General features: G+C 38.7%; 2 protein-coding genes across 7 annotated transcripts; both read left to right on the top strand.

Moving 5' to 3' along the window:
- The first annotated feature begins 906 nt into the window (after window positions 1-906).
- LOC106410900 lies at window positions 907-5216 on the top strand. 5 transcript variants are annotated; one of them, XM_013851530.3, is made up of 10 exons: window positions 907-1059; window positions 1178-1246; window positions 1357-1409; window positions 1508-1641; window positions 2374-3924; window positions 4021-4072; window positions 4198-4346; window positions 4452-4538; window positions 4650-4778; window positions 4871-5216. In XM_013851530.3, the coding sequence occupies exons 4-10, from the start codon at window positions 1573-1575 to the stop codon at window positions 4949-4951; spliced, it is 2118 nt and encodes a 705-aa protein (XP_013706984.1). In that variant the 5' UTR covers window positions 907-1059; window positions 1178-1246; window positions 1357-1409; window positions 1508-1572; the 3' UTR covers window positions 4952-5216. The 5 variants fall into 5 exon arrangements, with proteins under 5 accessions (XP_013706984.1, XP_022560361.1, XP_048616595.1 ...); XM_022704640.2 differs by having other exon boundaries at window positions 913-1059; window positions 1504-1641; XM_048760638.1 differs by having other exon boundaries at window positions 913-1059; window positions 1331-1409.
- A 3464-nt stretch (window positions 5217-8680) lies between these two features.
- On the top strand, window positions 8681-12102 carry LOC111213349 (glutathione S-transferase T3-like). Of its 2 annotated transcripts, XR_002663324.2 has the most exons (3): window positions 8681-9232; window positions 10778-10852; window positions 10934-12102. XR_002663324.2 is itself a non-coding variant. In XM_048760636.1 (2 exons), the coding sequence occupies exon 1, from the start codon at window positions 9613-9615 to the stop codon at window positions 10498-10500; it is 888 nt and encodes a 295-aa protein (XP_048616593.1). In that variant the 5' UTR covers window positions 9589-9612; the 3' UTR covers window positions 10501-10852; window positions 10934-12102. The 2 variants fall into 2 exon arrangements, 1 of the variants encoding a protein (XP_048616593.1); XM_048760636.1 differs by lacking the exon at window positions 8681-9232 and having other exon boundaries at window positions 9589-10852.
- Window positions 12103-12322: the final 220 nt, after the last annotated feature.

Below are 12322 nucleotides of genomic sequence, written 5' to 3'. Positions count from 1 at the left end.
CATTAGATTTAATGAAAACTATAGATTGACCTGTGCATATGCGTGGATATTGGTTATTACATGTTCTTACATTGATATTTGTGATGACAAAAAAATATATACATTGATATTTGTTTTTCATAATTAGTATTATATATTTTCATGGATCGTGTTATTACTAATTGTATTCAAAAGATATAGAGCGAATCGGGTAATATGGTTATTTTTGGTACAAATATCTGAACCCGTTTCAGATACATTTGTTATTTAGATATTTTTAGGTTCCTATACACCAGAACCGAACTAATCCAGATCCAGAAAAACTCAACTCAAAACTCACACATAAATTTATAATATTCAAGCGGGTCTAATTTCAAAACAAAAAATACTATACTCGAAAAAACAATTCGCACCTAAATGGATAGTTGTTCGTGCCTAACTGATTTTATAAACTAATAAAAATGACTTTTTCTATGTTTTGGCTAAATTAAATAAAATATAAAAAGTTTTTATTTAGTAAAATAATTATATGGAGTAAAGATTAAGTGACAATAAATATAATACATTTTTATTATTTTGATTTAAGTTATTATTTTATTTACAAAAACCTGTCTTCGAATTAATGTAATTATATTGATGAAATTACTAAAAATACACTATATTTTTGTATATTGTTGTTCGTGTTTTCAAATAATTTTCATTTATACTGATATTTATGTTTTCAAAAAGTATACTATTATGTTAATTTTTAACTCAACTAAATTGAAATCTAGCCAAAAATAGAAAACTTCGGTTCAACCTAGTAAAAGTTTTGAAAACCGAATTAACCGAACCAATCTAACAGTTTTAACCGAAATTGCAGCTACCATTCAAATCTATTTAGAATGCAAAGGGATAATTAATACTGTTAATAATGATCGAAACGCTGTCGTTTTAGCGGCTCCATAAAAGTGTTAGTATCTTTTTGTTGATGACTGACGGAGACGAAACACAAATTAGGGTTTCACAATTGCCCCTCAAGTCGCCGAGCCAGTTGATCACCGCCGCCGTCTCTTCATCCTCCTCCTCCTCCTCCCCAAAGTTAGCTCCTTTCCTGTTGGGTTTCTACGACTAGGGCTCTGTTTGATCTCCTCTGTACATTGAGAATCGAGCTGTTGGTTCTTTAGAGTTTGACGAGATTCTTTCTTTCTCCTTTCAGTATATGATAAAATCAATCGGATTCTATTTGTATCCTGTAATGGCGCACTGAATCAAACCCCCAACGCTGGTTCGTCACTAATTGCTGCTCTTTCGATCTTTCCCAAAAAAAAGGATTCAAAAATTTTCGAAATCGTGACGCTTGTTGTTTCATGTTTGTGACATGCTTACTGTTGCTAGGCTGTTCTTGTTCCCGAGCTTGACAAATCATCCTTCTGGGCTCATCGTCCAAGGTATTGTTGTAATCATGCTTATAATTTACATCGTTTCATTTTGTCTTGTTTCTGCTTAGAATTCCCCATTTTGATGATTTTTTTTTTGTTTTAGTTAGATCTTGTGAGCTGCCACCAATTCCCCTCTTACATGAACCTTATCTGAGAGAAGAGAAGGTCAAACATGGGAGCTCTTGCTCAGGTTGTTTCCTGGATACCCGAAGACGACCTCCTTCTAAAGAACGCCATAGAGGTTAACTCTCCTTTCCTTGACTTTTTGTTTCCATTCTTTCCTCAACAGAGTGTTAGATAGAGTTGGTCTGAAGCATGTTAGTTGGAATTACTCTATTGGTTGTTATCAGTTTTGACTCTCAAGTCGTTTCTTCATTTGATTTTTATCTTACTGCTTCATTTGTTTTGTGTCTTGAGAGTTGAGATAATATGAATTTTGGGGATATCACGAAATAGTAGAATTTTCATGGCACTTCTTTGTTGGATCCAGTTAATATCGTGTCCCAGTGTTATATACCGTCTTGTGTTAGCAAGCTAGAATTGTTGCTCTAGACAAAGTTGTACCACTAAGTTAGCATCATAATTACTTGTTTGTTGTTAAGGGATTTGCAAAAGATATATTCTTATCTCTGCACCACAAAAAATATTAAATCTTTTGTCATGAAGTTATTTGGTTTTCTGTTGAGAGCTACTTTATGAGCACATAAAAAATGATTGGACATTAAATTTACGGTCTTGAAATTTGTGTTGAGAGATGCATTTTACGAATGGTTCACGAATCATTGCATTACAGACAATTATGTTCTGTCTCTTACATAGCATTTTGTAAATCAAGCTACTAAGCTGCTAGGCTAGCTAAAAAGTTTGTCTAATGGTGTGGTGCTTCTGGAGATATTTCGTTTTTTTTTCTCCATTTAGCTTGTTTTGTCTTCTCGCAATGAAGCGAATCAATCTCCTTAAACTGATTTTGCAGGCTGGTGCATCTCTGGAATCGCTTGCTAAAGGCGCTGTGCAGTTTTCTAGAAGATTCTCTATCAGAGAACTGCAAGATCGATGGCATGCACTCCTATACGATCCAGTAGTTTCTGCAGAGGCAGCTCTTCGGATGGCTGAGCTTGAACGTACTAACCCTAATTTTCCTACAAAGTTTACTAGAACTGGATCAAAAGAAAACAAAAGTTCATCCAAGAAGAGGAGGGCTGAACAGCTCAGAAGCACTTATCATTCCTTACGGAAGAAGTTTCGCACCGAGTCGTTCAATTCCTTGGATCTAGGCTTTCTCGTTCCATCAAATGATAGCCATTTCATGGATAATGGTGATGGAACACATCTTGGTCTTGAAGACTCTCACATGGACATTATCCACAACGCGTTCCCTGATATCTTGGCTGACGGCGGTTGCGTGACAAATCATGTCGTGTCAGATGATAACTTACAGGGAAACATCTCCTACGTAGGAGGAGAGAATCTCACATTCACTGAACAGACAGGTCCTTCCGGATGTGATTCGGTTCATCAAGGCTCCAAACAGAAAGTAGAGATTTCTGCTCATGAGCCGAAAACAACAATGGCTAGCACTGATTGCTTCCTGGCACAGCTTTCAACTTCTCTCTTTGAAGACGAGGAGCCGTTCATAGAAGTAGATGGCAAAGAAGTTGACAAGTCGTATTATGATGGCCTTAGCTCACTGTTGGTGAGCCCGGCAAATGTGAAAAGTAGCGGGGCTTTGCCTATTAACAACACTGAACAAGCTCTTCCCGCAGGTGCGGTTCCGAATGGCCATCATGCGATGATCCCTGAGCTATATGGTACAAGTGCAGTGAGTTCAATGGAGTGCAAACCTGTGTCTGACTTATCTGCGTTTGATCCTCATCCTGAGGTTGTTAATGGTGTTATCTGCTGTCTATTAAACCAAGAGGATCCTGATATCCCGTGTAATGACGACATTCTTCTGTCCAACACCTCCCACCCAATGTCGGTTTCTTCGTTAGCCCGGCGGAACTTTAAAGATATAAGCAGTCCAATGACTTCATCTGTCAGAGATCTCTCTGCCGCTAGGGAAAGAAGTGAGGGACATACACAAAAGAAGGCACCAGGACGTTTGCAAGGGTCTTCTTCTCAAGGAAAGCCAGAGATAGGTCAACCAAGTCAATCTACCAAGTTCAGGGCATTGACAAGTCCTCCTGAGACACATAATAAGGCTGGTCCTGCACAGGCATCATGCTCAAACACTCTTCTTTCTGATGGTTCAAAAGATGGAAACAAAGAGATGGTCAGTGGAAAACGTATCGTCGGATTTGATGAACATGGAAGCTATTCCGAGAAGGAGATTGGAAACTGTAAAGAGGACGAAGGTGTAGTACTACCGGTAAATGAAGTGCCACAAGCAAAAGATGATGATGATGATGTTGACTTGATTGAGATTTTAGAACGTGAGCTGGAGATCACAACTCATACAGAAGCAGACGAGGAGGTTTTTGAGAGTGACGAGGACTTGCCCAATTATTCTGACATTGAGGCTATGGTAAACTCTCGACTTTCACCCTTAATTCTTGAGCCTTTATGGCTACTCTATGATACATTTACGACGCCTAAACAATAACCGCTCTTTTGATTGCAGATACTTGACATGGATTTGGATCCCGATGACCAAGATAATTTTGATCTTGAAGGTAATTAATTGAGCATCCCTTCTCATTCAGAAGAAGTCTTGTTACTTTTGTCTTTTCCTACAAGAGACCTTACAATAGGTTAAAGGCTTATTTTGTAATTCTTTAAACATTTGTTTCACATGCAGTCTCCAAGTATCAAAGCCAAGAAATGAAAAGAACAATTATGAGGCTTGAACAAGCTGCGTATTCATATATGCAAAGAGCCATTGCTTCCCGTGGTGCATTCGCTGTTTTATATGGTAGATATTCAAAACACTACATCAAGAAGCCTGAGGTATTATTATGATCCCTATTCATTTGGTTGTCGTTTAAGTATGTATGATTTAAGCTTCTTAATAGTTATTGTATCACTTGTTAACATCACGTCTTCTTGGCACAGGTCTTGGTGGGTAGATCAACAGAAGATCTCTCGGTGGACATTGACTTGGGTAGAGAAAAGCGTGGCAGCAAAATATCTCGACGCCAGGTTGGTTAAATAAAGTAGATGCTTCTGTTTGATGTTTGGCGAGATTGTATGATAAAGGACAAAACACTGAAACTTAACAACCATGTGTTTTTGTGCGTGTGTGTGGGACAGGCGATCATCCGGTTGGGTGATGACGGATCGTTTCATATGAAGAACCTGGGGAAGTATGCAATCTCAGTGAATGAGAAAGAAGTAGATCCTGGACAGAGTTTAATCCTCAAATCTGATTGTCTGCTTGAGGTTTGATCCTCTATTTTACCTTTTGATCATATTACACTAAATAATAACCGCACTCCCATGTCCTTTATTAATGAACTTGAATGTTGTGCTAGATACGGGGAATGCCTTTCATATTCGAGACAAACCAAAGTCGCATGAAAGAGTACTTGAAGAGAACAGGGAAAGGGAATTGAGACCAGAAACGAGAGCGAGTGTTCTTTGTGTATTGGCTTGTGAAGAAGTTGAATGATAGTCTCTCTCTTGTAGTCTTGTGTAATGTTACCTTAACCTCACAGGAGCATGTTTTGTAGATCTTTTATTACATGTTTAGTTCTGCAACATGCATAGTTGACCCAGTTTTTTTTTTTCTTACTCGTTAGCCATAAGATGAAAATAGAACTCTGATTGCAACTGAGCTTGTTGTGTTTCACCGAAGAATGAGTGTTCTTGTTTTTGACTTGTGAAGTTGTTACAGAAAAGAAAAAACAACGTAGAGACTAACGGAGCTCCGGTAATAGATTAACTCAAAGCAAACTAATCATGTTTATAGCTTGGGTCCCCTCTTCTACCCATAGACAGTTGGTTTAAAGTTATGTCTTGTAATTAACCAACTTATATGTCCATTCCACTTTTCCACTTTACCAAAATAGAAAAGTTCATTACTTAGTTTGTTTTCATCAAATCTTGCCTTTCATGGAATCGGCAATACCTTAGTATCTCAAGTGGGTCCTTCACTTCTTCAACTCTCTCTTTTCTCTTTCACTACTTTCTTCTTATTATTATATCTCTTTGTCCTCTCTCCCAAATCTCTACAACAAAAAAAAAAAAAAACGAATAATGGCCAGAGGGAAGGTCCGAATTCGTATCAAGAGGATAGAGAACCAGACCAACCGACAAGCGACGTATTCGAAAAGAAGAAATTGTTTGTTCAAGAAAGCTCACGGTTTTGTGTAATGCTATAGGGTTTCTATTATCATGTTCACTGGGGCATTAGTCGATTGTCCTCTAACAACTGATGGTAAAGTAGACTACATAGAAAAACATAAACAATATATCAATGGTGTCGAGCAAAACACAAGACAATACTGTTATAGAGTTATACGTTATAAAACACTAAATTATAAACAAAATATTTAATATGTTTTTTTAACGGCTTTCGCATTAAATTTTTTGTTTTTTTTAAAAAAAAAAGGATACAACAGCCGAAAATTTAAATAAAGAAACTTAAAAAATAAAAAAAAACCAAACCAATCGCAAACTACCGGTTTATCAAACCGGGACCGAAAGCCAAAACCCTAAAAGGCCCGGAAGGCAAAAGAAGTGACGGCCGCCGCCGCATGAAAACGCGCCGGAACCTTCCTCACATGGAGGCGCCACGTCGACTGCGGTTTAGCGCCTAAGCCGAAGCACCGAATCTGTACAAACCGGATGGTGGAGCAACTTCCGATAGAAAAGATTCCGTAGAAGCAAAGGAGGCGAGACCACCGGACGCAACAGAACGTCTCCATCGGAGAAGAAAACCTGAAAAGAAAAGGGGGAAAGCGCAGAGGGTATAGAGAGACCATCAGAACCAGTCGGCTTCGCCGGTACGGAGCAGGAGCCTTGAGGAGATCTAGATCTCTCTCCCCCCGAAAACCACTCGTCTCCACCGCCTCCAAAGCCCACGGTCTCGAGCTCAGTCCACCGTCCTCGTAGCGAACCTGCAAGCTGATAAAGGGGCCACTCCAGATCTGTAGAAACCACCACCTCTACGCCAAGCCACCGCCCCTATAGAAACCAGAACCACCACGCCGCTTCGCCGGAAAAGACTCTACCACCGTGGATCTAGAGCACACAACCGAGGAGAGCTTGGGGTCCACGCGCCAGATCTGACACGTGAAGCTAGAGCCGCGGCCAAAGCTACCAAATCACCGTAACAGCCACCACCGCCTTGCAAAACCCACCCTCCACAGCCAGTTTCGGGTCGAGAAACTCGGGAAGGATACTCAGCGAAAGGAGGAGGAGAGACACAGAACGGGGGTCCTCTCACGACGTGAAACGGCTGAAGCCGACCGCTGGAGAGGCAAGGAGGCTCGCCGGAAATCGCTCTAAGAGAAAAAAAAATTGTTGTCACAATGACCCAATTTTTTAAACAATATTTAATATGTTTCTCATATAAACCAAATCCTAGGATAAGACTTCGATACGGCATGATGAATTTATTTGTATATACTTGTTTTTATATATTTGATCATTTTATTTAAATATATATAATATTTTTTATTGTTATTATATAATTTATTTCCGATTGATCGGATTAATTTTTATTAAAAATTGTGGAATTAAACTATAATTAATATATCATGGATTGATCGAATTTGACACTAAACAAATCATGACACAAAAACCTTAATTTTTTCCACCGAACACATTTTTGAAAAAAATAAACGCTATTGTTTCCACAGTTGAATTATTTTGACAATTATCTTCCATATATTTTTGAAAGGTTTCAGATCAACCATCGAATTGATAGATGTCATTTTAATGCTTTTAGTCGTATGCTTAAGGAGAATTTACATTTTTGTAATTTAAAGTCGTTTAAAAACAAATCAAATATAACATACAAGAAAAAATCTAACATATAAAAAATATAACATATAAGATTTCCTCATTTTTGTAATATAAAGTCATTTTAAAAAGTTTTTTTTTTTTTTTTTTTTTGTCATCAAAATGTCAAGTCTGTGATTCGAACCCGGGTTATTGAGATCTAAACAACAACTTTTATACCACTGAGATAAAAGATTCTTTTTAAAAAGATTAAAATATAACATATAAGGTTTGCTCATTTTTGTAATTTAAAGTCATTTAAAAAAAATCTAATTTTTTATTATATGGTTAATGTGATTGTTTAATTATTTTTAATAATATAAAATTAAACAAAAATGAAGAATGATGCAAAAATTGTTATCAAATCTTTATTATTCATAGTCATTAATTGCTATATATATGTTAATCATATTAGGTAATTCCGTAGCTTTTATTAAAGGAAATAATACACGTTTCTTATATTTTGGGTTAATATAATGTTTCCTAATAATTGAATTTGGACCAACATTTTTTTCAATTGATTTTTAAACTGCCACGTAAAGGTAAATTGACATCATAATTAAGTTATGTTTAAGCATGATCTCTTTTTAATTAGTAAAAACTTAAGGTTACTACTTTTTTAAATGATTCTCAATTAATATAGAAAGGATACGAACAATTAATCAAATGAAAGAACATCTGCTGAGGTGCATGGATCAAATTCTAATTATTTTTTAAGATTTCAAATTTAGTTAGTTAATAAAAACAACATTAAAATAATGACAACTTACGGTTTAGATGCTCAATTTCAGATTCTGAGTGGTGGGTTACTCTTAGACCATGTTTAACGCTGGTCCTTAAGGGGGGGGGATTTTAACATTAACTGCATTAAAAAAAAAGGAAAAACATGATATTAATCAAGGGCCGGCTCTTAATTAAGGGAAAGAAGAAGCGGGTCTTGATAGACACGCGTCAAAAGAACAAGAGCCGTGCGTGTTTTGTCCTCTCTGTCTCGTCTTCGACGTTTCACTTTTTGCTCAAACTCTCTCTCTCTCTCTCTGGCTCTCTTTACCGGCGACTCTTGTCGTCTCCGTCTCTCTCTTTCACTCTGCATCTCTCTTTCCGTCGATGTGATTGACGACGAACCGCTCTCTCTCTCTCTCTCTCTCTCTCTCTCTCTCTCTCTCTCTCTCTCTCTCTCTCTCTCTCTCTCTCTCTCTCTCTCTCTCTCTCTCTCTCTCTCTCTCTCTCTCTCTCTCTCTCTCTCTCTCTCTCTCTCTCTCTCTCTCTCTCTCTCTCTCTCTCTCTCTCTCTCTGGCTCGGCTCGGTGGCTCTCATCGAGAAGGGGAAACGGCGACGTCTCTGTCGGTGGCTCGCTTCGAGGTCGAATCACTCCGCCTCTCTCTCTCCGTCGATCTGATTGACGAAGAAAGCTTTCTCTCTCTCTATCTCTCTTGGCGGATCTCATTGTCTCTGTCTCGGTGGGTCTCTTGGAGTTGTGATAACGGCGACCTCTCTCAATCTGGCTCTCGTCGACGGCGGGTCACTCCTCTCTCTCTCTCTGCAGCTCTGATGGATGAAGAATCACTCCGACGCTAAAGCTAAGTTGCTTTGTTTGTATGGTCTGAATCATTCAATTCATGCATGGCTTAGATTGTTTGTTCTGTTGCATGTTGTGTGGTGTTGGTTTTTGTCTCAAAGAAGTAACCAATCGTTGTTGTTTGGATCACGTGTTTTCTCAACTTTCTTGTTGTTTGTTGTGTTGATTTATGTCTCATGATCCACGGTGATTAATCTTTTGATTCATTTTAATTTGTCTCAGTGTGTCTCTTTGAAGATGGATGGATCAAGCGAGTGGGAGGAGAGATGGGCAAGGTTCTTCCATGACCGGGACTCCAATAACTGAGCAGGTATGACATGTCTCTTTGATGTCATTGAAACAGGAATTAAATTAGTTGATAGGATTGATGGTAGATTATGGTTGAGCTTGGTGATTAATGGATGTGATCGTGTTTGATAGTAAATGATGTTAGAGAATGGTTGTTTTGGTAATAAATATGGTTTAATGACTTAGATATGTGTCCACTCAATGTAGTTGGTTGTGTTCAATGTTAATTGATCTTTGCTTGTGAGATGTTGATTGATCTTTGCTTGTCTCGCTTCTATAAAACACATATCTTCTCCTCTCCTATCTCCATCTCTTCTTATCTTCTTTCTCTCTTCTGAATTCATTCTCTTCTTTCTCTCTTCTGAATTCATTCTCTTCTGTCTCTCTTCTCCATTTTCCGAGATGGATTCTAATCCATGTAGCCAAAACTCCAAGTTTGTTGAACTGCTTAACAGTCAACAAGAAATGGTATTTGGTTTTTCTCAAGATAGTGTCTCACTATCTTCATCACAAGCCCCGGTGTTTGCATTTCAAGCGACTACAGAGGCTCCAGCAGAGCGTAGGGAAAGGAGGGTGTGGACGCCAGTCGATGATGTTGTTTTAATCAGCTCTTGGTTGAACACAAGCAAAGACCCGGTGGTGGGGAACGAGCAAAGATGCGGTACATTCTGGAAAAGGATTGCAGCTTACTTTGCTGCAAGTCCTAAGGTCTCAGGCCGTGAAGGCAGAGAGCCAACCCATTGCAAACAGCGCTGGCAGAAGATCAACGATGGTGTGAACAAGTTTTGTGGGGCTTACGAGGCCGCAAGCAGAGAGAAAAGCTCAGGACAAAATGAGAATGATGTTCTGAAGTTAGCTCATGAAATCTACTTCAACGACCACAACAAAAAGTTTACTCTCGAACACGCTTGGAAAGAGCTACGCAATGACCAAAAATGGTGTGAGCTCTCTTGTTCTAAAGCCCATGGAAACGCTAAAAGGAGGAAGTGTGATGACAGTGCTCAGTCATCAAGCTCTCGCGCTAATGAAACCACCACTGCTGAGGATGATCAAGGAAGTAACCGACCACCGGGTGTGAAGGCTTCTAAGGGCCAGGGCAAGAAGAAGATGGCAGAGGGGAAGCCATTGTCTGAGTTTCAGACACTCTGGAGCATCAAGAAGGAGGACCTGGCTATGAAAGAAAAGATTTCGAAGATGAAGCTACTTGACAGTTTGATTGCTAAACAAGAGCCCCTAGCTGAGTATGAAGAATCTCTGAAGAAGAAGCTCATCAATGACTTGTTGTCTTAAGTCTTTTAGTTTATGTTGTCTAATTTCCCAGCTCTTTGTCATATTTTATGTTCTGTTGTTTGTCTTTCATGTTCTGTAGTTTCTTGTTCTTGTAATGCGGATGTTTGATATGTTTTATATAAATATGCTTATGCCTGATACGTTTGATTTGTGGCTATGTCTTTGTTTGAAGACTGTCTCTGTTTGATATGTTTGATTTGTGTCTATGTCTCTGTTTGAAGTCTGTCTCTGTTTGATATAAATATGCTCATCTCTTGTTGCCTCTCCTAACTTGCAGGTTAACAATGGTGTGGAAGAAGAAGTCTATCTCGGCTCTATGTCTCATGTTTGATATGTCGTTTCGGCTTGTGAGGTAATGAAGTCTATCTTGGGTCTCTCTCTCATGTTTGATATGTATTATGTCTCTGTCTCAGTTACTTGTCATTATTTGCAGGTCAAGCTGGTGATATTGCAGTCTTTTGGTGTCACGGGCAAGGTCTGTGTGATGTTGATATAAAGCTTGGCGTGTCTTGCAGTATGGTGGTGTCATGGGCAAGGTCTCAAAGTGTCTTCTAGTGTCACAGGCAAGGTCTCAAAGTGTCTTGTAGTGTGTCAAAGTGTCACGAACATGGTCTTTTGTTGTCTTGTAGTGTCACGCACAAGTTGTCGTCTTTGTTGTCTATTATAAAGATGTGTATCTTCCTCATTATTAAACTTGTGTTGTCGTCTTTTTTTATCACTATCTTTATAAAACCATCTCGTTCTTATAGCACCATCTCACCATCTTACCATCTCTTTCTTATAGCACCATTTCACCATCAAACCATCTCTTTCTTATATCACCATTTCACCATCTCGTTCTTATATCACCATCAAACCATCTTTATAAAACCTTCTCAAACTTGTTTATAAAACCTTCTCAAACTCGTTCTTATATCACCATCTCACCATTTCAAATTCCTCTCGTTCTCAAATTCTCATTCTCTCGTAAACAAGTCTCCTCTGATGGCCTCGTCTTCTCAAAACACTTTTGATGAATCACTTGATGATGATTTTGATGAAATTTTTGATCAACATTTTGATCAAGCTTTCGATAATTTGGTAATTCATTATGGTGATCAAGAAGAACAAAGGAGAAGAAGGAAAAAACGAGTTCATATCGAAAGAAATCGTGAAGAAGGCGATGTACGTCTATGGAATGATTATTTCAGTGATACTCCAACATATCCTGATAATCTATTCCGATGACTATTTAGAATGAACAAGCCATTGTTCATGCATATTGTTGCTCGACTCTCCAATGAAGTTGAATTCTTTCGACAAAAGAAAGATGCTATTGGAAGGCTTAGTCTTTCTCCACTTCAGAAGTGTACAGCAGCCATTCGTGTCTTGGCATATGGAACTGCGGCTGATGCTGTAGACGAATACCTCAGACTCGGTTCAACTACTACTCGGTCATGTGTGGAACATTTTGTCGAAGGAATTATATCTTTATTCGGTGATGAGTACCTAAGAAGACCAACCCCGTATGATCTTCAACGTCTACTTGATATTGGTCAGCATCGGAGATTTCCCGGGATGATCGGAAGCATCGATTGTATGCATTGGGAGTGGAAGAATTGTCCCACCGCTTGGAAAGGTCAATATTCACGTGGTTCGGGAAAACCCACCATCGTTTTAGAGGCGGTTGCTTCGTATGATCTATGGATATGACATGCATTTTTTGGACCTCCAGGTACCTTAAATGATATCAATGTTCTTGATCGCTCACCTGTTTTTGATGACATCATAAAAGGTCAAGCTCCGCAAGTCAATTTCTCTGTCAATGGAAGAGAGTATCATT

This window comes from Brassica napus, chromosome C6, assembly GCF_020379485.1.
Source record: "Brassica napus cultivar Da-Ae chromosome C6, Da-Ae, whole genome shotgun sequence".
Classification (NCBI taxonomy): Eukaryota; Viridiplantae; Streptophyta; class Magnoliopsida; order Brassicales; family Brassicaceae; genus Brassica; species Brassica napus.
The sequence above is the reverse complement of the archived record's forward strand: the minus strand, read 5'-3'. Positions and strand labels throughout refer to the sequence as shown.

Bases quoted from the DNA above. Each gene is read 5' to 3' on its own strand.
- LOC106410900 (XM_013851530.3), top strand. From the start codon at position 1,573: ATGGGAGCTCTTGCTCAGGTTGTTTCCTGGATACCCGAAGACGACCTC. The intron at 4,347-4,451 runs GTATTATTATGA...TTCTTGGCACAG, and splicing joins ACTACATCAAGAAGCCTGAG to GTCTTGGTGGGTAGATCAAC. The intron at 4,779-4,870 runs GTTTGATCCTCT...ATGTTGTGCTAG, and splicing joins AATCTGATTGTCTGCTTGAG to ATACGGGGAATGCCTTTCAT.
- LOC111213349 (XM_048760636.1), top strand. From the start codon at position 9,613: ATGGATTCTAATCCATGTAGCCAAAACTCCAAGTTTGTTGAACTGCTT.